The sequence below is a fragment of the Brassica napus genome, chromosome A3 (genome assembly GCF_020379485.1).
Source record: "Brassica napus cultivar Da-Ae chromosome A3, Da-Ae, whole genome shotgun sequence".
NCBI classification, from domain to species: domain Eukaryota; kingdom Viridiplantae; phylum Streptophyta; class Magnoliopsida; order Brassicales; family Brassicaceae; genus Brassica; species Brassica napus.
The window spans coordinates 2,608,566-2,633,173 of NC_063436.1; the positions used below are offsets into that span (position 1 = coordinate 2,608,566).

Consider the following 24,608-nt stretch of genomic DNA (forward strand, 5'->3'; position numbering starts at 1 on the left):
ATTTTCTTGTGCTAATATATTTATTTTGAGGGAAAGAAAAAAGACAGAACTCACTAATGTATAGTATTAATCAAAAGCCGGTTGAAGCCTGGTTCAAATTCGGTTTACAGTTAACCAACTCAAATACTTGAACTTAACGGTGTATTCAAGTACTGTGGCTCTCCGCTGTTGCACAAATGTTCGTTACATCATCTTGTCTCGTGTACAATGTTCGTTACATCAATTTAACATAAAACCAGTTTCATCATCTTCTCTCGACTCTAACGTAAACACTGCTTAACCTCTCTTCTCTTTATCTGGTCTCGGACCCAACAGATTAACATCAATACTCGCTCCATAACTCTCAGCAGCTCTAACAACCGCATCATACGGCTTAGCAGACAGCTTAAGCCCTTCACCTTGAGCCTTCAAATGCAACTCATAAGCAAGCCTCGGCTTCCCATCATCAGCAAGCGCCTCAATCAACACCTCATAAGTAATCTCATTAGCCTCAACTTTCTCTCCTCTCATCCGCCCAAACCACTCGTAAGCCTCACCGCTCAGCCCGTTCCTCGCACAAACACTTATCACCGCGTTGTACGTCACAACGCTAGGCTCAACACCCTTGGAAACCATTTCTTTAAAAAGCGTATCCAACAGATTGAACTTCCCCTGCCCCGTCAGCACAGAAGCCATGATGGTGTAAGCGTGAAGATTAGGCTCGATCCCAACCTTAATCATATGGTTCCAAACCTTAAACGCTTCATCATACAACTTCCCTTTCTCAAGCGCGCTTAGGAGAGCACCGTACGAGACCACCGTCGGCTTCTCCCCGTTCTCAACCATAGCTTTAAAGATCTGTATAGCCGCTGCGGTCTCTGAAGCTTTTGAACACGCTACAAGAACAGCGTTCCAGTGTCTACTCTGCGGTTTTATTCCTTTATCTTCCATTTTGCTAAGCAGCTTAACTCCCCACCTCCATATCCCTCTCTTGCTAGCTGCCCCCAGCAAGATGCTGAAGTGAGAGACCACCAGCTCGTAAGACAAGTTGTTAGGCTCAGGTCCTTCTTCCAAAAGATCCTCGTAAATCTCCAGCGCCGCCCACCATCTCTTGGCCTTCCCCATCAGCCAGATCAAGTGGTTGCAGACGGATAAGCTTATCTCATCATCAGGGAACCTCTCTCTAACTCTTTTGTAGAGCTCCTTTCCAACCAGGTGGTGGTGGTCTCCTCTTGTGCACGCCCATATAAGCCTCTCGTGCTCTTCCTTACTCGGTTTCACACCTGCATTGTCCATTTCGTTCAGAAGTTTTAGCACTTTGGTGGTCAAGTTCTCGTCTCTCACCAGCCAGCGTCTCATCACTTGGTAGCAGATTCTACCTACGAAGTTTTCAAGCTTGATAAACTCATACTCCCAGTCATGTTCAGCGTAGTTCGCTATCTCTCTCTTAGAGTATCTCTCTCTTAGTTCACTAAAGAACTCGAGCGCTCCCATACCATCTTCCATTCTTCTGTACACCAGCAAGGCCGTTGAGTATGTTACAGGTGAAGGCGCAAAGCCTTTCTCCTCGATTAAATCAAGAACCTCAAGGGCTTTGCGAAACTCTCCTTGTTCCACGTAGATAGCCATCAGAGTGTTGTAAGTGACGATGTTTGGAGCAATGCCTTCTTCCTCCATGTCGCTTAGTATCTTCTCCGTTTCACCAAACCCATTAGACTCTTTCACTGCGCCCAAAAGACTGTTGTATATGAAGAGGTTTGGACCGCTCTTCTTCCTCTTGAGCCAGTCTACTACAGCCATTGCTGGCGTTAGTCGCTTGTCCTTGCCGAAACCTCTTATCATAGCGCAGTAGACTTGAAGTGGCAACTCTCCTTTCTCCTTGAGAACAACGTCTACATCATCAGCAGTCTTGGCAGCTCGTAGACTATACGCTAGCTCTCTTACGTTAACTCTTGAATTGGTTTTGTCCCTGGAGGCTTCTTCCTCTTCTCGTTGCTCCGTGGCCCATCCTACTCCAACGGATGATCTCAACAAACTTCTCTTTGGCTCACACAGAAACAGAACCTTTGAGGTATGGCTGATACTACTACCAAAGTTACAATGTCTCTTTCTAATCTTACGGCTAACTACGAAACAAGAACAATCCAACTCAGATTCCAATCTTGATCCAACCAAAAGACCAAACTTTAATGGCCAAACGCTTAAAGCTTGCATCTTTCACCAGCTAAATCAACCAATAATAACCCATGAACTTAAACTCCTCAAGGTCGCACCTTTGCCAACACAGATGCTTACACGTTTCATGCAACAATCAGCAAAACAAGATGACCCTTAACAGAGATGAATCTTTGTATGAGAAACAGATAGGTGAATATCAAACACGACCAATCATTATACTATCGCTCGATATATATTCATGCCAGTGCTTCTCAATGAAGCATTTCGAAAAGTCAGACGCAGCCACACCAGAGAGATGGTTTAGTGTCTCCTTGGTTTAGTGATGGTGTGGTGCGCTTGTGGCCATTCAATTTTCTGTGAGCGGGTAAGCTTCAACTGCTGCAAGAGAGAATCACTTAAACGGTGCCGTTTCCAACTATTTGTTTTCATTTAAGTCCATAACTTGACCCAACAACATGTTTTGGGCCTTTAGAAACAAAACTTAATCTACACCTTCACGGTTATAATCTTTTTTTTTTTTAATTAAGAACTTGCTGCCATTTATGCATTGTCTTTTCCATTTTTTATGTCCGATGATTCGATGGTGTTGTTTTCGAAAATTTTAATCGTTAAAAGTATAGTAGATACAATGTATTTATCTAATATATGTGCATACGCATGTGTTAGTTTTGATTTTAAAAGTTTAGTCATTAATTTTGTGAATTTGATAACTAGACGACTGATTTTAAAGTGGGTTTCTTACATATAAACAGAAATAGAATTAGAAGTTCCATATGAGTACTTGACACAATTGCATTGAAGACCATACTTAACGGTTGGGTACAAAGGATATATGTTCCTTCGTAAAAATCCAATAAACAAGTCTGGCCCATGCACATAGACATGTAAATAATACAAGTATAAACTTCCACAGACACATTATTGTGTGCGTAGATAAATATTCAAATTATATTATGTATATGCATTATATTTTTAGTGTATTATATATGGACAACCATGTTGGTGGGTCGAGAAATATAAATGTGGATTCACCATATCTCAGATACCGTCTTCTAGCTACTACAACATGTTGATGTGTCATATCACCTTGTCCATTAATAATCAAATAGTACATGGTTTTGATTTCATACATGTGCCTGCATGGTTTACGTTGAAGATCCATAATATGATCGGAGATTAATCGAACGTAACATACAACGAGACGAGCACTAATCTGGTGGCTAAGACAACCTAAAACAAATAGGGTCAAGAACTCGATGGACAATGTAAAAACTATAACACCGAATACAAAACTTGTTAAAGTTAATTAGAACTTTAGCGCTACAAAATGATTTACAATTGTTGGGAATGCAATAGAAAGATTGATATTCTACTAATAACTTCTACATGATCAGATTTGGCAAATCTTATGTAATTATAAGCTGAGTTGTTTGATCTCTTACATATAGGAATTATATCTTGTCGAAGATTTTATTTTAGATTCATCATATTTACATACAAGATCACTATGATAGTTTCTTATACTTTATAACTCTGAGTTAATCAGTAAGCTATATTTTATAAATTGTGAATTTGTCGTTATTTCAAAAGTTTTCATGCATTATTAATTTTCCAAATTGGTCCTACCACATGGCGATGTTTACACCAAGATTCAAGTTTACCCGAGAATCGTAATCACCTTGATTGGCACTACAGAACAAGTTAAACTACTGTCCGTTTTACTTGATTAGGTATATGATTAAACAACTATCATCGCTACTTTTTTATGTTTTTCTTTTATCATCTACGACCATCGAAAGGCGTGGTATATGCTTTTTGTACATTCAATATATAAATAGTATTGACAAACAAAAAAACAACAAATTATGAAATTAATTCGTCAAACTGAGATAAATTTTAATACAACAAGGTCGGTCCGCCAAAAATTTAAATAAAACACAGCCTACCCATAATAACTTAAAATTAATAAAAATCCTATAATTTTGATTGTTTTTGCTTGCATTTTTTTCGTGTTCGATCCTTCAATCAAGGAACCATTGTTTATTATCAGTCGAACCATCGCCCATGTGCCTGAAGCTCTTCTCTTAACAGACTCGATTAATCATATTTAAATCTGATTTTTCCTTTGTCGGCACATATTCATGGCTTTTCTTATTGTATATTAAGTGACTCCACATTATTACTTTACAAACATTATTAAAAGAGGAGGACTTGTAAATTGCAAAAAGCAGCTTGCACATGCAAGTATGTATGTGGGTTTGTCCTTTACTTAACCTCTTGTCTCCTATAAAAACCACCTAAATGTTTCCATGTTTATGTATCCCAAAGCTCGAGAGAAAACAGAAGAAAATATTAAACAGAAAACACCAGAAATCAAAGTAGAAAGAGATGATGAAGTTCAAGTCTAAGAGATTTGGGATTAGATTTGGTTTTGGTAAAAGAACCAACAACAAAGGCACACAACAAGATCAACAGCAAAAGGGATTGGGTAATAGCAACAACAATATTAGCTGCTGCAATAATGAAATCAAATGGGAACTTAGACCAGGAGGTATGCTTGTTCAAAAAAGACAAGAGAGCATTGGTGATGACTTGATCTCCATTAGAGTCTCTACTTTTGCTAATTTTCATGATCTATCCATTGAAAAAAAAAAAAAAAAAAAAAATGACGGGATGTGGTAGCTCACTTGGTAAGGACCTTGTGGGCCAATTGTCATGCTCACGGGTTCGACGCCAAGCGGAGGCGAACTACCCATTCTGTCATCAAATGCGGTACTGGGTGTTGGGCCTTGTCCCCAGCCCAGGTAAAGCCCTCCCGGGTGAAGTGGACCGCTGCCTAACCGGGCCCAGGGGAATGACCCACGTAAGTGGGGAACCCCTGGATTATCAAAAAAAAAAAAAAAAAAAAAAAAAAAAAAAAAAAGCAACCTCCACTTTTGGTAAATTTCTCATCTCTCGACTTATTTATAATTTGGTCAAATTACAGAATTTGTTAAAATCTTAGATTAATATATGTGAGTTCACAAAAGCTATCCTTTATTAAAATCACGCTAAAAAAACTTGGAACTGTGGCATTTTTCTTATTTCAAAAACTAGATAACCATTCTAAAAGATGAAAATATAAAATAGAATGTCAAATTTATTTTTCTAATGAGAAATTATAGGCCATACAAATATTCATGATATTACAACTAATTTATACTTACGGATTTACAGGAGAACTTAAGATGGTACTATCACTGCTTACCGGTTTAGAGCCAAAACAACAAAGGCTATTATTCAAAGGGAAAGAAAGAGAGGATGATGAATATCTACACATGGTTGGTGTTGGAGAAAAAGACAAGGTGTTGTTGTTAGAAGATCCTGCCTTCAAAGAGAAAAAGCTTCTTGATCGTAACAACATTTCCGCTTCTTGTCTCACTATAATCGTATAAACAACTAAACAAATTTGTCAAATTAGTTGTTTGTTAAGTACTTCTAAGTAAAATATAAAAGCAGCCAAGAATAGTTACTAGATAGGATTGTCATACATAATGCACTATACTAATCATATAAATTTCTATATTGAATTTGTAAAATTAATGTTTACATGTAATATATTTTAAGGTTTTCAGAAAGTTTCATACTCTTAGTTTGTTTTATTTACTTAGTATGAGATAATTTCGTTATATGCTGAAAACGATAACACAAGAAATATGATGCACTCCATTATCTCTAAACGTCAATATCCATTTTCATTATTATTATTTGTTCAGATGATTTGGTACAGATTAGTTAAAAGTTTTCTATAATAATAGAACTAAAACGGGGAAACAAACCGAAAACTTCTGCATAACCGAGCTGGTCAGTACCCCTATACAGACCAACACCTTTCATATCTCGGTATAATCCAGTTCGGCCCTAACGTCTCTAATATTATACTACGTACCAAACATCCGCCGCTTGGTTATTTCGAAAAGACTAGTAGTATGTCCACAAACCGCAAGTCTAAACCACCAGTTTTCAGTGGTCTATAAATCATCTCTCTTCACGAACCGGCCCTGAAAAGAAATTAACCAAAACCATAATTAGAACCAGCAGTTCCACGCATCAAACCAGTTTCTTGTTCTCAGTGAGTTCAGTCAATTACTTGTAGCCTAATAGTTTGGATTAGTACATCCATCGCGTTCATAACCCAAAATTAAATACAGACTATCTAGTAGTGTACGTGTGTAATTTGTTGAAAAGAAAAGAAGGTAAGTTTACTTTAATACGAGGACGTTTCTCAGCGTTGAGCTTACGAACTTGGTATCGAATCCGCTTAGAGAAAAAGCGGCTTTGCCGCTTCTCTTTATACCGAAGCAAACTAGCTTCCCTATGCCCTCTCCATAACCTCTCCATTGTCTCCATCTTCGGCACCGCCCATAATGCCTCTCCACCGCTGGTAAACACCTAAACCATCATCAAATACACACTTGCCTAGTATCAAATCTTTGAACCAGCTTAACTAATAACAACGATAAAAAAAAAACCATACTGTTACTTTCCCGTTACATTTATTTATTTATAGTCAACGTGATAATATTGTGACAACTTGTCAAAAAGTTAGGTTATCATTATTACAGTTTCAAGAAAGTACCCTTGATCTCATTAATATTTCACCGGCAATTAGTTACGTTAACCTTTGATTACGATATAATAAATAACCAAAAGAGATGTTTACTTACGTCAGCGGAAGCATGCAAGTCCGGCACCGTCTGCGGCGGTTCTCCGTCGACATAAAGAGTACCTTTATCCAACCAAGCCTCCATGATCTGCTCATAATCAAGCTTCAGAGCCAGAGAAGACCGTCCCTCGTTTCCATCTCCGCCGCAACACCGTGGAGTTCCGCTCCGACTCACCACCTCATCCACAACCTCGGAATAACTCACCCACCGCTCCTCCGTCGTCTCTCCCTCCTTCCTCGCTCCTTTCTTCATCGCCGTCCTTAGAAGCGAAGAAGAAGAAGACGACCCGTGATCCTGACGATCGTACGGAGAATGATTCCTTCCTCCGTCGCAGTCTAACTCAGCGGAAGAGGAGTAAGGGAGTATCGAAGAGATTGTGCTGTCGTTGGCGGAGTTAAAGAGGTAAGCCGCAACGGTGTCGTAATGCTCTTCTTCTTTCTCTCCTCCCACAGTCTCCGCTCTCTTCTTCTCCTTAGACGGCGTCGCATCAGCTCCCTTTGTCTTGCTCTGTTTGAGCTTTTTGTTGTTCTTTCTGTGCTTACGAGACGTTTCAATATTTGAAGGAGACGTTTGAAGATTTGAAGGAGACTTGTATATGGAATTTGATTCCATGTGTTTCCGCTTCTTGATCCTATTCGATGTTCTCGTACTCTGTTTCTCGTTGCCGACCGGACTGAGTTTGTCACACATCTCTCTCTCTAACTGTGTTTCTCACTCCTTTCTAATTCTCTCTCTAGTGTGTAGGTGGAGGGAAAAAGAAAGCTGACCGTGATTGTACCTTGACGCGTGTCGATCAGTCATTGGATAATGGTGTTGTAATTTTGGATTGTGTTTGGATGTGCAGGGAGGGAGTAATGTTGAGTAGACTTGACTTTTGATTAACTATGAGTAACTCCAAGTTTTTTCCAACTTTTTGAGAAAGCACTTTGTTTTTACTTTTTAGATACCATACAGCATTTATAATTTATAAAGTTCATGGATTTATATAAAAAGTTAGATATTTTTTTAACATTTGCACCAAAAAAAAACAAATATATTTCGTAAATGGGAATGATCTTTTAAACTTGTGTTCATCTTAAATTTCCTACCACCGACAGCAATGGCACGAAGTGATTTTGTAGTACAGTAGCATCCTGAACTATTGCTGTCATTTGATGACATCTTTCGCATGTACTCCAGTATTCTTTTTTTTATAGCATTCACGTGAAATCAAACATTAATTAATATACTTATTTTGTCCTTACCTTTGCTTTAGGCTGCAATTATGTAAGGTTACACGAACAGTAATTAGTTTATACAAACTTTACTTTAGGAGATTGGGGATACACTTTGCAGAATCTTGGTTATCTTGTTAAATCATAGTGTAGTACTCTAGTAAATATAAAGTTCATGGTTAAGTACTATTTTAACGTGATAGAATAGTAAACATATTTAGGATGTCGCATCAAAGTTCAAGTTCATATACATATATGTTTCAATCTTTTCAGTTGACCAGATAAATATTATATATTTATTTTCACATAAAAAGAAAAACTGGACATTGCAATCTTGTATGAATTAACTTGAACAAGAAGTCAAGAACATATAAACGATGCCATTTTCAAAAGTAAATTTTCTTTCCGTTATTTTGTGAAATTAATTTTGAAAATTCTGGTTAATACTAGTTGATAGATTATTTTTTTCGAGCGAAATACTAGGGCTATGAATGTACCACAGTCCACAGTCAAGAACATATGCAGACCATTACCAATGCAGATTGAACTGCAATTTTTTTTTCATTCAATTTTTCAAATGCAGAACAAAAGAAAATCTGAAAATCTGCATGCAGAACAAATTTGGTCATTGATTTAATGATCTGCAGGAAAGAAAGGAAAGACACCAAAAACATGCTGAGGGCCAATGAGAATCATTTGTCTTTTGTTTTGTTTTTCTTTTTCTTTTCCTGCTACCAATATTAATTTATTTCTTTCACTTTTAAATTCACATAATATTTCATTTCAAAAGTACATTTAATATATTGTTCCATCTTTTCATTTTATTAGTAGTTTATTTTAAACGAATTTTATAAACATATTTTATATATTCTATAAATATTTTAATAGAAAATTATGTATATGTAGATTAAATATTCACAATTTTATATAATTATTAATAATAAATAGTCATGCATATTATTTTTTATATAATCTAAGAATATATGTTTATACTAAATAATTATATAATGCATAGTTAAGGAAACATATATGTTATAGTTTATTTTTTTATAATTGATAATATTTAACATAAATAAAATAATATTATTTTTATGGTTGAGGAAAATGATATGAAAAACAATTTTAGGATTCAGATTATATTAAAACAGTTCGGATATACCCAAAATAAAATCTAAAATTTAATAGAAAACATATATAGTTATTTACATAGAATGAAGTATTTAAGATACTTATTTAAATTTTAAATATTTATTGATATATATCATAGCAAAATAAATAGAAAATTTAATATTTTAAGTATATATTTATTTTTTAAATATTTATATTCTATATAAATTTGGACATTCAGATCGATTTTTCTGATATTTTTCACCCGTTGAGGTTCGGTTTAATAACACTTTCGCTTTGGATATGTTTTATAACACCCTACAAAACACATCCAGGTATTTGTTTTTTTTACATTTTGAACTTGGTACGAATCAGTTTTTTGGTTCGGGTTCGGTTCAAAATTCAGGAAAAGGATTTTATCTCCATCTCTAATTAACGTCTTTAGATCTTATTTGTACTATAAAAATAATTAAAGGGACAAGTAATACTCTTTGTCATTTTAATAAATTTTATATAATTTTTAAGTTTTAATATATTTATTAGAGTGATATTTTTTTACGGTTTTTTGTTTTAATTGTGTTTACCTTTTATATAATGTTTAAACTTTTTTGTATTTATTAAATTAATAAAAAAATAATAATTGATAAGAATTTGTATTTTTTTAGATATTTAATTTGCAAATTTATTTTTAACATTTGGTTAAATATGCTAATTCGATAAACTAGATTAACCAGTTAGATCTGCATTTGTTCTGCATGATGTGCTTGATCTGCATTTGTTCTATTTGATCTGCATTTGTTCTGCTTGATCTGCATTTTGGGTTTGATCTGCGCTTTCTTGATCTGCTTACCATTCGAAGCCTAGTATTAGAGGTGAAACCGTGAAATTATAACGTGGACAGACACTGGAGTTACAAATGAGCCATTTAAAGAGACCTGACGTTGGCAAGAAGAAAATGCTGAAGAGGAAACAATAAAGCATGCAGAGAGAGTAGGGGAACCAATCAGAGCGAAACATACGTGGAAAAAGAGCAATTGTAAGGGTCCCACCTACATTGACTAATTGTCTTCTTAACACTTTGTCTTCTGTATTATAGTTAAGCGACAGAAGACCATTTCCGCAACATTTAATTTTATTAAACAAAATTCCGTATAGATAGTTAAGTTTTTATTAACTCCAATAAATCTCGATTTATAAACGTATACATTTACGGCCTCATCTCAAAAAATTGTATGGTAATCCCTTGAAACAAAACTTGAACTCTTTTTAACTTAGAGAGAAAAGAAAAGGAAGCTAACGGCGGTGATGATAGTGCCGGCAACAGAGAGCTTGACGGTGGTCACGGCGCTGCTACTTGGTGCCTCTGCCTCACTTGGTCCATCGGCGGATGTGCTATCGGGTGTGGGAGCCGGAGGAGAGGCAGCGGAGTCGGTGGGTGCCTCGCCAGAATCACTGGGACTAGCCGCAGAGTAGTCATCCTCGGCAGCGGGTCCTTCTGCAGCAGGGGAAGATGCTTTGGGAGAAGATGCTGAGGTTGACTTAGGTGCGGCGGCCGGAGCTTTGGTTGGTGTGGCGGGAGCCTTGGTTGGGGCAGTGGTGGGTGATGGAGATTTTTGGGGAGAGGCTGAGGGAGCGTCAGCAGCGAAAACGGTGGCCACGGTTAAAGCCAATAGGGCCAATATGACAAATTGACGTGCCATTTTTATAGGTTCTTATTGAGATTTAAAAGGAATATATTCCAAAAGCTAGAGCAGTATTTTTATTTTAACTTGTTTTTTTTTTCCTACTGCAAAAGCTCAGGATGCAAGAATAAGACATGGGGGAAGTCAATTTAAATGTTTTGGAAGATGAGAAAATTTAGGAAAATTGATGGATATGAGAGGAGAAATGAAGCTTGTAATCTATTTTTATAAATTATATTAAAATGATCTGACCAAAAATAGATTCTAAAAAAAAAAAAAACCAATTCTCTTGTTTAAAAATTATTGACACAAACTATTTACTGAATATACTAATACTAGGCTAAACCCCGCGCAATTGCGCGGAAAAAAAATAATTTTTATATATTATTATTTATTTGTGTTCATTTATGTATTATGTATATAATTAAATTAGAATAAACACATAAATCAAGTAATACCTATATTTTTTTTGGTAAATAAATAAAAACATTCATTTTATTTATTTTAAATGGTATATAATAATTTCAATGACATGGACATAGATATCTAATATATTTTAACTCACCTATCAACAAATATTCTTGTAATCCTAATTTCTCAATAAAAATCACAAATTTACATTATTTTAACTTACATTATTTTAAAATAGAACTTTTAAAAATTTTATATTAAAAATACAACCTGATCAAAAAATCTAAAAGAATACTCATCTATCAACAAATTTTTTTGTTATCCTAATTTCTAAATCACAATCTCAAATGTACAATATTTCTCTATAAAAGAATATTGAGATTATGACGTTTGTTTGATTGTATTTAGAAAATAAGAGTTAGAGCTCAGGAATACATTTTAGGCTTTTGCTTCAAGAGTTTATTGTGCTGTTGAACTACCCCCAAATTAATATCCAATACTTTAGCTGCACCGAGATAAATATATGTCCCTCACACACTGACACACACACTTCACTGGTAACACATAGAAAGTCCCGCATGGTGAAGTCTTCTGCAGCTTAGGGATTCAAAGACATTTGTTAATGTTTTTGACAGAGTTTCAAAACAGAACATCTCTTTGACTCTATCATTTTGTTTGTATTGTTGGCCAAGTTAATATAGAGAAAACAAACAACATTTACATTTGATTTATAATCCCACTTTTTTAGGATAGTATGAGATTTTTTTCAATATTTAGCTAAAAAGGAAGGAAGTAGGTAGATGGTATCTACTACTGGTGTATAGCCAATTTCAGGACTCAAATTTATTAGAAAAAAAAAATCAATCAAAAGAACTGAAAAACGGACAAAGGATCAAGCATTGATAGCAACATTTTAATTCCAAGCAAAGAAGACAAAAGATTTTGTAAACGATCAAGTTAGAAAAGTGAATCAACGAACAAAACTAACACAAAGAGAGAAGTGTAGTCGATCTTGGCCCCCTGCTTGTTAGTAGAGCTTTATTCTTGTCTGGATCGGTGCACGGCAAATCGGACACATTTCAAGATCCGGTCCACAGTCGCAACAAGTCTTGTATCCCAAACAGAAACCAAGTTAGTTCCATGTTTCAATCGAGTTAGTAAAATAAGAAGAAGTTTAAAACTGTGTTCTTAAAGTTTACCTGATGGCCACAACCAAAGGCCATGTCTTTAGGACTGCTCAGACAAATCGGACACAGCTGTTACAGAGAACCAACAACATGGAGCTTCAAAACATTCTAAACAACATTTCAAAACAGATTTTGATATATATATACCTGGTTATCAGAAGCAGAGATTGTAGCTGGTGGTGGTGCAGGACTAGACCTTACGGGATAGCTTTCAGATGGATAAGGAGGTACACTCGGTTTGAAACTTGGAACACGATTAGTCTTTGGCTTGTTGTTGAAGGATGATCCTCCACCATGCATTGGAGGTGGAAGAGGGAATCGTTCCTGGATATTCCCATTTCTTCTTCTGCTGAGCAAGAAAAAAAGTTGAGATCTTTGGGTGTAAAGATTGAATCAATCCATAAAGACTAAGTTTTGTGGATTTTACCCTAAAAGGCTAAGCTCTAATGTGGCCTTGTATTGCTGAGGGATCTCCATGAGAGCAGAGAGGGCAAACTCTGTTTCCTTCAGGGACTGTGCTTTGTTCTTTGACATGATCTCTGTGAAGTTCACAAACTATAAACAGAACATCATATCAGAACATCAAAAATATCTTTGACGTCTTTAGCTCAAAAGATAACTTACTTGGAAGTTATCAAAAGCTCTGGATGGAATATTATCGTCAAACTCCCTCATCATATCCCATGGTCCATCCCCAACCCCCACTAAGACTATTGATAGAGGAAGCTTACTATACCATAGAAAAAAATCAAATCATATAATCAACTAACAAAGAGAGATTCTTTCAAAGATCAGACAATGTTCAAACCTCGCTTGCACGATAGCCTCAACAGTCTTCTGCTCTTGCGGACTTAACTGTCCATTTTCAGTGTCAACACTTCTTGTAACCTGCCCATCTGCTATTATCACTAGGACGTGGTACTGTCCACCACTCTGCTCAACAATGGTCATAGCCATATCGATAATCGGAGCAAATGAAGTTGGCCCTGCGAGCTTAAGCTGAGGCACGATCTCTTTATACCGACCAAGCACTTCCTCAAACCCATTACAGAACCTATCCTCAGGATTGAAACTAAACACATCTTGATCATGCGTTGACGCATCTCCAAAACCATAGCATGGAATCAAGTTGTCCTCGTCAAAAGCGGCTAATGTTCTTCCTATGATAGTTATAGCTTGTTCATAAGGGTTGGGATTATTGCCTATGTAATGTAAGCTCTTCCTATTAAAGGACCTAGCCCCTGTTACCAACAACAACAAAAAAATCGCTTTTGAGTTTGAAAAATCATTTGATGCATTACAACAGAAGACAGAATCTTGAACCTAACTAACCTGTCCACTCGTTGCTCTTAGTGAAATCAATACCAACAATGAGATTAGAAGATTCTAGACCCGCACGTGCAAGAGCCTCCGTCACCTAAATGAAACAGAACAATAAATGTGAAGTTTTGTAATCACCAAGAAGCAAATTAGATTCAGCTAACCTGCTCCAAAGAGGAGTACTCATCAGAGATTTTAGAAAACTTGCGCTCCAACCTCTTCTTATCATTGCCATGACTATAAGAAGGCGGCTGAGAATAAGGCTGAGTGCTATAAGAAGGTGCAGGAGGAGGCTGCGCATACTCAGGAGGTGGAGGAGGAGCATATGAAGGCGTAGGAGGATAGTTATAGCTTTCTGGACCGTACTGAGGATAGCTTTGATGAGAAGCCCAAGAAGATGAAGAAGGTGATGCTGATGAAGCTGAAGCTGACCTAAACGATGATGAAGAAGACTCCTGTCTCCAGCTTTCCTTTGAGTTCCCTGTTCCCATCAAACCTTCTCAAGTCAGTTTAGTAACCTACAAAACAAAAGATTCAGAAAGATTAGTATATATTCATGAAACTTGGTGGAGACTGCTGGTAAGAACAAAAAGGTGAAAGCTTTGATCTTTGGGGATAGATGTTGAAGTTTCTAACCGCTTACGAAATACTAGCTTTTTTGATGTTGAAGGTTGGTGGTGTTCTATATAAAGAAAGGAGAGATTCAAACACGCCACGTAAGTTTCCTCATTAGACTGGGCAAAACAATAATGACGCGATTAAGTGTTTTTCTAGATTGAGATAAAGTCCAAACTTTGCTGCACATACTCTAGTCTATCCCCAGATTTAGACGAAACTACGACCGTTCTATTTAGTTCTAATCAGATTAAAAGACTGAAACCAAAACATAAATGTTCAGAGGCTGAATCCACCGACATTCTCTAGAAACAGTATTACTTAACACAAATGTCTATTTTTGATCGAAGAGTGTGATAGAGAGGATAAAGTGTCTACCTTTTAACTTGAGGAAGAAGATGAATAAGAGAGTGAAGGAGCTTCAATGGCGGATTGAATCTTGCAGAGTTCGCCTTTAAAAAAAAAAGAAAAAAAAAAGTTGCTTGCCCCTTTTTGCTCGAAAGCAATTTCACTTTCTTCTCTGTTGTGTTTTGGTTTTTTTGTTGCTATCAAATCATTAAGAGAATAACCACTTTTCTTTTGTCAAGCACGCTAATCCTATTATATATGGTTTGTGATAATTAGAAGTTAATTAAAACAATATTTTATTCAGTGGAAAAAATGGATGGTTGGTAGAAGTTTCCGTCCACGTGGCAAACCTGCCTATCTTCAGTATTTATCTTCTTTCGTCGTACGGTTAAATTCGTTGCTCTTTCCAGGTAACTACTGGCGAATATCCACCTTATAGAATTAAAAAATATTGAAATTTATGACTTGAATTATTCTCTCCATTCATCTTGAGTTTTTGAAAATGTTTACCAAATAATTAGAGGATAATTGTTAATGTATCCTTTATAATTAGAGAAACAAATAGAAAGCCCAATATACGAGAAGGAAACTTTTAAAATATCAAAGCCCAATTGTATCCACAGGCCCATGAATTTTAACCGCATTAACAGAAACATATCGTAGTCCTGGCCGCAGAGGATCACAACTACTACCACAAATATTCCCTTGAGCATAAAATCCCGACACTGGTCATCTAACCTTCCGCGGGAATCTACTGTCACTCACACACTATCCTTCTCTCGACCCGCAGCTCATTCCCGGGTCAGATCTAGATTCGGATCCGGACTCGCGCTGAGTTATGAAGCCCTCCAGGAGCGAGCGAGTCCGCGCGACTCCTCCGAAGCTCTTCACCTACGTCCTCGTCGGCTTCATCGCTCTTCTCGGCTTGACTTGCCTCTACTATGGCTCTTCCTTCGCTCCCGGATCCAGAAAGTCCGACGAGTTCGACGGATCTAGCCCCGCTCGCGCCGGATTCGCGAGCAATCGAGATGGAGAGAGCCGCGTCGAAGTTCCCAGAAGCATTCCGGTTCGTATCCAAGCATCGATTCGTATCTTTTTTTAGAAATTTTGAGTGGGAATCTCCAGATTCCTAGTGTTTAATTGAGATTTTGTGGAGATTAGCTCGTTCTTGTACGTATCACTCTGTTGAAATTGGTAGTGGATGAGTGAGTGATCGTTCCAGATTCGTAGTGTTTTAAGTGATATTTGTGCAGATTCGCTCGTTCTTCGAGTGATTACTCTGTTGAAATTGGTAGTGGATGAGTGAGTGATCGTTCCAGATTCGTAGGGTAGTTTCAGATTCGTAGTGTTTAAGTGAAATTTGTGGAGATTAGCTCATTCTTCTAGCAATTACTCTGTTGAAATTGTTAGTGGATGAGTGAGTGATCGTTGTTGATTTTAGTTGGTTTAGGTTGATCTTGTAGCTTTTGTGCTCATTGCTCTCTCGTTCTTGGTATTGTTTGTGATGTATGCTAAACAAGATCTTTTGTGCAGATATGTGATTCGAAACACTCGGATCTTATACCGTGTTTGGATAGAGATCTTTATCACCAGCTGAAACTGAGACTCAACTTATCGTTAATGGAGCACTATGAACATCACTGCCCTCCTCCGGAACGTCGTTTCAATTGCCGTGTTCCGCCTCCAGCTGGTTATAAGGTCGGACCCGTGTCTCTTTCTCTTGTATTGCAGGATTTTTGAGCATTATAGCATATGTTATTGTGTTTAGTGGTTGCTGATATTTTTGTTTATGGAGTTGTTCTCAGATCCCGTTGAAGTGGCCTGTTAGTAGAGACGAGGTGTGGAAGGCAAACATTCCGCATACACACCTTGCGCAAGAGAAATCTGATCAGAATTGGATGGTTGTAAATGGTGATAAGATCAATTTTCCCGGGGGAGGAACGCATTTCCACTACGGAGCTGACAAGTACATAGTTTCCCTTGCTCAGGTACCAACTATTTTTATCATTTGCTTTATTGAATTGAATCTCAAGGGAATATAGCCAATTCTCTAGAACCACTACGCCTTTTTTGCTTGATTGTTGTTATTGAAGTTGCATTAGCGTGCAAAAGTTTATGGTAGAAGCGTATAGCACTCTGCCGCATGGGCCAAAAGTAGTATTTAGTTGTCTATTATTGCAAGGGGAATGATGTTAACACTCTAAACATAATTTTCAGTAAATGGGATACATAATTTTCTATATTTACTGAAAATTATGTGGGATATTATAGTTCATGACCCTTAAACATACCAGGGAACATAGTTCTACAATTAACAGTAGGTTTTGGCCCTATTTTTTACCGTTTTTAGTTCTTTCAGATGACCAAAAAAAACTACTTATTGCTTTAGATGCTGAAATTCCCTGGTGACAAACTCAACAATGGAGGAAGCATTCGAAATGTTCTTGATATTGGCTGCGGGGTAGCTAGCTTCGGAGCTTATCTTCTCTCACACGACATCATAGCCATGTCTCTTGCTCCTAATGATGTCCACCAGAACCAGATCCAGTTTGCTCTAGAACGAGGGATCCCATCAACACTTGGTGTTCTTGGGACTAAGCGGCTTCCATACCCAAGCAGATCATTTGAACTTGCTCACTGCTCTCGATGTCGGATAGATTGGCTTCAAAGAGATGGGATCTTGTTGCTGGAACTTGATAGGCTGCTCAGACCTGGCGGTTACTTTGTATACTCGTCCCCTGAAGCTTACGCACACGACCCAGAAAACAGAAAGATTGGGACTGCGATGCATGATCTTTTCAGGAGAATGTGTTGGAGGGTTGTGGCCAAACGAGACCAATCTGTTATATGGGGAAAACCGATATCCAACAGCTGTTACTTGAAGAGGGGTTCAGGTGTCCAACCTCCGCTTTGTCCTTCTGGAGATGACCCAGATGCAACTTGGAACGTTTCCATGAAAGCTTGCATAACACCGTACTCAGTGAGTAAGTATACATATCTTAACCTCAACTTTTATAGTATCAAGTCTCATTAAGTTGATACTATTTGTTATCCGTTACATACTGTTTGCTATATTTTATCCAGGGATGCATAAAGAAAGATGGAGTGGGCTTGTTCCCTGGCCACGGAGACTGACAGCTCCTCCACCACGTCTTGAAGAAATCGGTGTCACACCCGAGCAATTCCGTGAAGATACGGTAATTTTTCTCTCCCTACATTGAAAGCTTTGTTTCCGTAATCTAGTTTTGAAGAACTAGAGTTTAATAAAACAGCAATGCCTCTTTACGTCCAAATACTTCTTTATCGTTCACTAAAGTATGTGTGTTGGTGCAGGAAACATGGCGGCATAGAGTGATGGAATACTGGAAGCTGCTTAAACCAATGGTGCAAAAGAACTCTATTAGAAACGTGATGGACATGAGCTCAAACCTCGGCGGTTTTGCAGCTGCTCTAAACGATAAAGATGTATGGGTAATGAACGTCATACCCGTACAATCCCAACCGAGAATGAAGATCATCTACGACCGTGGCCTTATCGGAGCCACTCATGATTGGTATGTTAATGAGCTTTAACCTCTAAACATTGAGCACATAATCCGATCATGTTCTTCTTCGTTGCTTGATGGTGATATTTGCAGGTGTGAAGCCTTTGACACATACCCACGAACATTTGACCTTATCCACGCGTGGAACACATTCACAGAAACCGAAGCACGTGGATGCAGCATCGAGGACCTGCTTATCGAGATGGACAGGATACTACGCCCAGAAGGGTTTGTCATAATTCGTGACACATCAGAGAATATTAGCTACATCAAGAAGTATCTGACATTGTTGAAATGGGACAAATGGATGACAGAGACTACTCCAAAGGGTGACTCTCTGTCGGCGGCCAAAGACGAGAGAGTTTTGATAGCCAGAAAGAAACTTTGGAGCGTGGCGGCCATTTCAGAGTTGTGAAAAGGTTTACTTCTATTGCAAGCCATCTATCTACTTGATATGAGGAACTGTAAATTGCAAAAAATTCATACGTAGTTATGATTTTGATTTTGTTGTAGGAAAAAAAATGCCAAAGCTTCGTATTTTCGATTTTCTAGTCCAAATTTAAAATTGTTTTCTCGAAAAGAATTTGCTTCGTGAATGTAGTGGCCGAATCATCGAGTCATTAGACGAATCATAAGACGAATCATTAACCTGTTTATTCTCTCACCATTAAATACTATAAAAAAAACTGAACACATAAGGTGAATGAAATACGTAGTACTAAGTGAAAATGCAAAAAAACAGGAAGAGCATAAGAGAGAGATCAGATTTATGAAGCTGTTGTATTGATCTTCTTCTTCTTCTTGGAACTGAGTTCTTCAGGCTTCCTCTTTTTACTGCTAAAGAACACAAACGTTATCATTACACCGATTTTGCTTCAACACAATTCATTCGCTGTCTATAAGCATACATCACAATCTAAACTAAAACTCCCAAAGTCAACTAATTTTCTGATTTAAACAACACTTTTTTTGGTCAGCCATTTAAACAAAACATATATACTCTTTTGTCTAACTTCAACATTAACAACAAACTTGAGATGATTACTTGGATGTCAAAAACTATTTTATCTAGTACACATAAAAAATCAATGAAAATTCATGGTACCTTTCGAGAGTTTCATCCTCATCAACTTCACCAAGTATGCAGTCATCCAAGCTACTATTTCCATCTTCATCCATTTCACCTACTTCCCATGTTACAAAAAGAAAAAGAAACTCACAACTTAAGATTTGAAACATGAATCCACGATACCAAAAGCAGTAGTAATGGGATGCACAAGTGGAAACAAACCTATGGGATCTTCTTCCCCATTCTTTTCATCTTCCTCCTCCGAATCTGATCCCCACCGGTCTCCTCCATCATCAAAGTCCCACCTCTCTCCATCTGGTGGCATCCAAAAGTCAAGCTCCTCCTGCCCTCCAACATCTTCATCATTCTCATGTTCGAGTTCATCCATAACAACATCCTCTCCAATCTCTTCCTTCTTATTTTTCTTCTTATTCTTCTTCTTCTTCTTTTTATTCTTCTTCTTTTCTTCCTTCACTCCATTCTCCTTCACCACAGTTTCTCCACCTTCCTCTGGAATAGCACCAGACTCTCTCTCTCTCTCCTTCTCCTCTGTTAGATAACCAACAAAACAACCGTTAACAAGTTTTGCAACACAAAGAACAATCATCAAGCTTCAAAATCACAAACCTAACTTGTTGAGGAAGCGTCGTCCATTGATATGCTTCCAAATATGTTCCTCAGTCTTGTTCACCGTATCACCCGTCAGCTTACATTTCAGTTTCGAACTGAAACAACCAAAGCCAAATAACAATAGTCTAAAACCTTAAACCGAAAAAGCTTTCGAGGACGAGAGACAAAACAGTAAGCAATAGATTACCGAGAGCTCGGGTCTTGCTCGAACAAGTTAAGTGGTGGCTTGCTGTGGGATAAAGCATGATCGATAAGCCCTAAACGGCACCGTTTACTCTCTGAATAAACCGTCTTGTCTTTCTCGAGGAGCTCGTGACCTGTTTGTACGCATCTGAATCTCCCGTTTTCGATTTTCTTGTACTTTGGCTTCCCCAACAGGTTGGCGCCTTCCTTAACCGTCGTCGTCATCTCTTCCCCTGCAGCCGCCATTGATGTGCGGTTTGTGTTCACTGAAACGAGACTGCAAGTAGTATTGAATGAGACGACTTGCCGTTTAATGTTTCTAAAATCAGTTGCACGCCGTTTTGTTTATATGGGCTTATCAAAGTTTAGGCAATATATGGGCCTATTGGTCTTAATATTGGCCCACTAAATACAAAAGAACAATTTCTTTTTTTTTTTTGAATGAAAACAAAAGAACAATTTCAATGTACAATGATAACCGTTAGCGCCTTTTCCGGTCCGGTCCAACGCTCATGACACAAGACACAGCTCATTCCTGTTTCTGTATCACTGATTCGTTCTGGTGTCTTAGTTGCTCACAATGTGGAATGGTCCAATGAAACATAGAGTTTGGCCCCCAAATTTTTTTTGAGATTTTTTACATAAGCGTAAGTTCTCAAATTATGAAAAAACATTGTATAGAAGTTCATAAAAAAATATTTATGGTTCTCAAATTTTCAGATCATGTACTGCTGGATATGAACCTAAATGATTTGAATCTATATTAAATTAAATAACATAATGATTGGTGGATTTTTTTTAACCTGGTCAAACTGAATTGAAACTAAAATAGTCTAGTAGACACAAATAAATATATTTGTCAAATTATAAGAAAACAATTAAGTTTCTTTTGTTTTTTCTAATTATTTTATCTTTCTGATTATCACTCAAAACAAAATTAAAACTCACCATTCCAGTTCAGAACAGATTAGTCCTTAAGAACCAAAAAGCATACCCAAGACCACATAATATTAGAGATAACATATTATATACATAGTTTTCGCATTCCTATCTTATGGTTCAAAACATGTTAGAAAATATTACAGCTTAGTTTAGATAATTTCCCAACCAATTGGCTCTAACTCAATAAGAGTACTAACAAGTAACCACAAAAGATAAAAGTTTTGAAAAAACCTAAAGGGACAAACCATGTTACTACAAAACTGGTGGGTGCGATCGTTAATAAAAAAAAAACAGACCAGGTTCTATTCTTCGTGAACGCGTGTTTTGTGAACTGTGGTCGATAGGTATGAAATAAACATATGTGTAGAATACGTAATTATCAACAGTGAAAGAGTTGGATATCTAATCTAACTTGTTGGGTCAACAAACCACTCTGTTCGAGTCTAGGTCCAGAGTTGTTGCAGGATCAACGGTCCCGTTTATATATTTTCAGCCCTAACAATGTTGTAGACAAATCCTTCATCATATCATGAACATGAATGTTTATTAAATTTAGTAATAATACGGTATTTTCCTTAGAAGTTTCCTATACATTTTCCTCCTTTTTCTTGCTTGTTCCTCGACATTAACATCACGCTTTTCATTTATTTAGTTGATAAGTTTTAGGATTGAAAGTTGAAACAAAGAGAAAACAAGCTATGCCACGTAGTTATAGTCAAACTTTGAATATATAATCAAATGTTAATGCAGAGTCATATCATTTCAATGTTTAGATTTCCAAATAGTTGAGAAGATATTAGCATAATTAATGTTATGTTTAAAAAAAATTAATGTTATGTTTAGGAAAAGGAGAGGAAACTGTAAAGAGATAAGATATAAAAGTCCATATATATGTACACTTGGTTGCAGAAACTTGTCCTCCTTATCATGCATTCAAGTTCTTTGTCTTCATATATACATCAAGATACTAATACTTGGTCCCCTGGAACATGTAACATTGACTAGCTAGAATAGAGGAGACGAAGACCCAGTTCAAATTATAGTTTTATTAATGTTTGACATTGCAAATAATCACTAAAATAAAAAAGTATATCCCTAAACATATTCAGAAATCAACAAAAAAATCATAAAATTATAACACTTTTTCAAAATAGTATTCTACAAAACCGGCTGCGCATGTAATATAAAATACAAAAAAAAAACTCAAAATAGATATTCAAATTTTCTAAAATATACCAAGTAGTATGTGATACTAGTAATTATCAACAAAAAAATCATAAAAATATATTTGTTTGATTTATACCAAGTAGCATATAAAACTACTACTAGTATATATCTCCAATAATATGTATTCACTTTGACAAGAAAAGAGAAAAATAAAGTATTTTAGAAACGGATCTCTAGTAATATTTTTGCTTATATATATATATATATGCTGTTTAAAAAAGCTGATAAAAATTAATGAAAGTCAAATAAAATTATATTAATTAGAGCAGTTTTGGGAATATATAAACACAAAAGGTATCATCAAACGGCTATAATTGGCGTTACAGTTTTCCAAAGACGAGAGGGATTAAGATTATTATTTTCTCGGATATTTATTTATACTCAGAGGCAGGCACTTCTCTGTTTTTTTTTTATTGTTCGAGTTTCTGAGGATTACTTTTGATCTCTGGGTTCGATAATCTCTTCTCCCTCGCATAAAGTTTCCTCCTTTTTATTGTGGGTGTCACAATCATGTCAGATGGGTACTATAGTTGTAAGAAAACAGACGATATCTGCGAAGATGTTTGTGGTCAGGTGAGTCCTAATCTTCGCTCTAATCTTCTTATCGATTTCGTGTTGAATCGGTTTTTGGTGTCAGATACCAATTTGATTAGATTAGAATCTGTTTATAATGCGGTTGTGATTCTGATTGTTTATTACATATCGTCATAGGGTTTTGTAGTTCTTGTCTGGATTGTATGATTTGTCTGAAACATAGTTTGTTTGATCTCTGTATCAGTACAAAGGATTGATTTTTATGAAGGGACATTGTTTTGTTTTGTTTTGTTTTGTTTTCACAGGATGGTTCTCGAGCAGCGAAGGCCTTCTCAAGAGTGAGATGCGTACTACGCGGACTCGATTTCAAGACATACATCATCTTCCTCACGATCGTCCCCATCTTCATCCTCGGAGTCTACTTGCACGGACAGAAACTCACCTACTTCTTGAGACCCCTCTGGGAATCACCGCCCAAGCCCTTTCAAACCCTCCCACATTACTACCACCACAACGCCTCCATGGAGACTCTCTGCAGCCTCCACGGGTGGAGCCACCGGGAGTCTCCTCGGCGCGTCTTCGACGCCGTCCTGTTCAGCAACGAGGTCGACATGCTCACCATCCGCTGGAAAGAGCTTTACCCTTACGTCACGCAGTTCGTGATACTAGAATCTAACTCCACCTTCACCGGTTTGCCTAAACCGCTGGTTTTCGCCGCGAACCGAGAGAAGAACTTCGAGTTTGTGGAGCCGAGGCTGACGTATGGGAACATAGGAGGGAGGTTCAAGAGAGGGGAGAACCCTTTTGTTGAAGAGGCTTACCAGAGGATCGCGCTTGATCAGCTGATAGGACTCGCGGGGATTCAAGAAGATGATCTGTTGATAATGTCTGATGTTGATGAGATCCCCAGCGCTCACACCATCAACCTCCTTAGATGGTGCGACGGTTACCCTCCCGTTCTCCATCTCCAGCTCAAGAACTACCTCTACTCTTTCGAGTACTTCGTCGATAACAAGAGCTGGAGAGCTTCTGTTCATCTGTACAAGCCCGGGAAGACACGGTACGCTCATTTTCGACGAGGGGATACTCTATTAGCGGATTCTGGTTGGCATTGCAGTTTCTGTTTCAGGCGTATAAGCGAGTTTGTGTTCAAGATGAAAGCGTATAGCCACAACGATAGGGTGAGATTCTCTCATTATCTTAACCCGAAGAGGATACAGGATGTGGTATGTAGAGGGACTGATTTGTTTGACATGCTTCCTGAAGAGCATACGTTTAGGGAGATCATCGGGAAGCTGGGGCCGATCCCTAGGTCTTACTCGGCTGTTCATCTCCCGGGGCATTTGATTGAGAAAGCTGAGAGTTATAAGTACTTGTTGCCTGGGAACTGCGTTAGAGACAGTGGCTGATAAGGGTTTGTGCTTATCATCATCAGTCTTTTTAGTGGGGGAGTCTGAACCAGAGGTTTGGTACAGTTTATTTGAGGAGAGTGATCTGATAAGTGGAGTCTCTGGTGAGGGGTATATAACATTTTACTGACTTCATGTTCCCATGTTGTTTTTGGGAAGTTTTGCTGGAATAGTCTTTCCATCTCTTATCTCTTTTTTTTTAGTCTGTACAATCTATTAGTGAGTTGTTTACATTATCCTCAGATTCTTTGTAATCTTTATTCTTAAAAATTCTTAAATTGATCTCCTATTGTTGCTTCCTTTAATTTATGTTGAAGAGAAA

General features: G+C 37.3%; 8 protein-coding genes across 14 annotated transcripts; 3 read left to right on the forward strand and 5 right to left on the reverse strand.

Annotated features, from left to right (window-relative positions):
* Positions 1-168: 168 nt before the first annotated feature.
* On the reverse strand, positions 169-2,525 carry LOC106381316 (protein LOW PHOTOSYNTHETIC EFFICIENCY 1, chloroplastic). The gene has a single exon (XM_013821219.3). It carries the CDS (start codon positions 2,191-2,193, stop codon positions 277-279), a length of 1,917 nt encoding a protein of 638 aa, XP_013676673.2. The 5' UTR covers positions 2,194-2,525; the 3' UTR covers positions 169-276.
* Positions 2,526-4,344: 1,819 nt separating this feature from the next.
* Positions 4,345-5,782, forward strand: LOC106431567 (BAG family molecular chaperone regulator 2-like). The gene is made up of 3 exons (XM_048770187.1): positions 4,345-4,801; positions 5,079-5,096; positions 5,374-5,782. Exons 1-3 carry the CDS (start codon positions 4,546-4,548, stop codon positions 5,589-5,591), a joined length of 492 nt encoding a protein of 163 aa, XP_048626144.1. The 5' UTR covers positions 4,345-4,545; the 3' UTR covers positions 5,592-5,782.
* On the reverse strand, positions 5,279-8,283 carry LOC106431559 (zinc finger protein CO3-like). 2 transcript variants are annotated; one of them, XR_002662106.2, is made up of 4 exons: positions 6,864-8,283; positions 6,403-6,588; positions 6,086-6,197; positions 5,279-5,595 (listed from the first exon to the last, which is right to left on the reverse strand). XR_002662106.2 is itself a non-coding variant. In XM_013872353.3 (3 exons), exons 1-3 carry the CDS (start codon positions 7,551-7,553, stop codon positions 6,168-6,170), a joined length of 906 nt encoding a protein of 301 aa, XP_013727807.2. In that variant the 5' UTR covers positions 7,554-8,256; the 3' UTR covers positions 5,279-6,167. The 2 variants fall into 2 exon arrangements, 1 of the variants encoding a protein (XP_013727807.2); XM_013872353.3 differs by having other exon boundaries at positions 5,279-6,197; positions 6,864-8,256.
* A 2,053-nt stretch (positions 8,284-10,336) lies between these two features.
* LOC106443111 (classical arabinogalactan protein 6-like) lies at positions 10,337-11,000 on the reverse strand. The gene has a single exon (XM_013884709.3). The coding sequence runs from the start codon at positions 10,882-10,884 to the stop codon at positions 10,456-10,458; it is 429 nt and encodes a 142-aa protein (XP_013740163.1). The 5' UTR covers positions 10,885-11,000; the 3' UTR covers positions 10,337-10,455.
* A 1,098-nt stretch (positions 11,001-12,098) lies between these two features.
* LOC106431577 (E3 ubiquitin-protein ligase RGLG2) lies at positions 12,099-14,980 on the reverse strand. 3 transcript variants are annotated; one of them, XM_013872378.3, is made up of 10 exons: positions 14,778-14,959; positions 14,421-14,518; positions 13,949-14,302; positions 13,797-13,881; positions 13,273-13,705; positions 13,089-13,194; positions 12,892-13,019; positions 12,612-12,813; positions 12,477-12,533; positions 12,099-12,385 (listed from the first exon to the last, which is right to left on the reverse strand). In XM_013872378.3, exons 3-10 carry the CDS (start codon positions 14,273-14,275, stop codon positions 12,305-12,307), a joined length of 1,419 nt encoding a protein of 472 aa, XP_013727832.2. In that variant the 5' UTR covers positions 14,276-14,302; positions 14,421-14,518; positions 14,778-14,959; the 3' UTR covers positions 12,099-12,304. The 3 variants fall into 3 exon arrangements, with proteins under 3 accessions (XP_013727832.2, XP_013727840.2, XP_013727827.2); XM_013872386.3 differs by lacking the exon at positions 14,421-14,518 and having other exon boundaries at positions 12,612-12,810; positions 14,778-14,980; XM_013872373.3 differs by lacking the exon at positions 14,421-14,518 and having other exon boundaries at positions 14,778-14,980.
* A 482-nt stretch (positions 14,981-15,462) lies between these two features.
* On the forward strand, positions 15,463-18,836 carry LOC106431598 (probable methyltransferase PMT9). The gene is made up of 7 exons (XM_013872396.3): positions 15,463-15,813; positions 16,281-16,445; positions 16,553-16,735; positions 17,137-17,731; positions 17,832-17,944; positions 18,081-18,301; positions 18,386-18,836. The coding sequence occupies exons 1-7, from the start codon at positions 15,586-15,588 to the stop codon at positions 18,705-18,707; spliced, it is 1,827 nt and encodes a 608-aa protein (XP_013727850.2). The 5' UTR covers positions 15,463-15,585; the 3' UTR covers positions 18,708-18,836.
* A 90-nt stretch (positions 18,837-18,926) lies between these two features.
* Positions 18,927-20,550, reverse strand: LOC106431607 (surfeit locus protein 2-like). Of its 4 annotated transcripts, none has more exons than XM_013872405.3 (5): positions 20,179-20,550; positions 19,989-20,086; positions 19,584-19,910; positions 19,398-19,479; positions 18,927-19,129 (listed from the first exon to the last, which is right to left on the reverse strand). In XM_013872405.3, exons 1-5 carry the CDS (start codon positions 20,418-20,420, stop codon positions 19,060-19,062), a joined length of 819 nt encoding a protein of 272 aa, XP_013727859.2. In that variant the 5' UTR covers positions 20,421-20,550; the 3' UTR covers positions 18,927-19,059. The 4 variants fall into 4 exon arrangements, with proteins under 4 accessions (XP_013727859.2, XP_013727884.2, XP_013727866.2 ...); XM_013872430.3 differs by having other exon boundaries at positions 18,927-19,126; positions 19,398-19,476; positions 20,179-20,466; XM_013872412.3 differs by having other exon boundaries at positions 19,398-19,476; positions 20,179-20,466.
* A 2,101-nt stretch (positions 20,551-22,651) lies between these two features.
* Positions 22,652-24,586, forward strand: LOC106431629. Its single transcript, XM_013872437.3, has 2 exons — positions 22,652-22,916; positions 23,183-24,586. The coding sequence occupies exons 1-2, from the start codon at positions 22,854-22,856 to the stop codon at positions 24,284-24,286; spliced, it is 1,167 nt and encodes a 388-aa protein (XP_013727891.2). The 5' UTR covers positions 22,652-22,853; the 3' UTR covers positions 24,287-24,586.
* Positions 24,587-24,608: the final 22 nt, after the last annotated feature.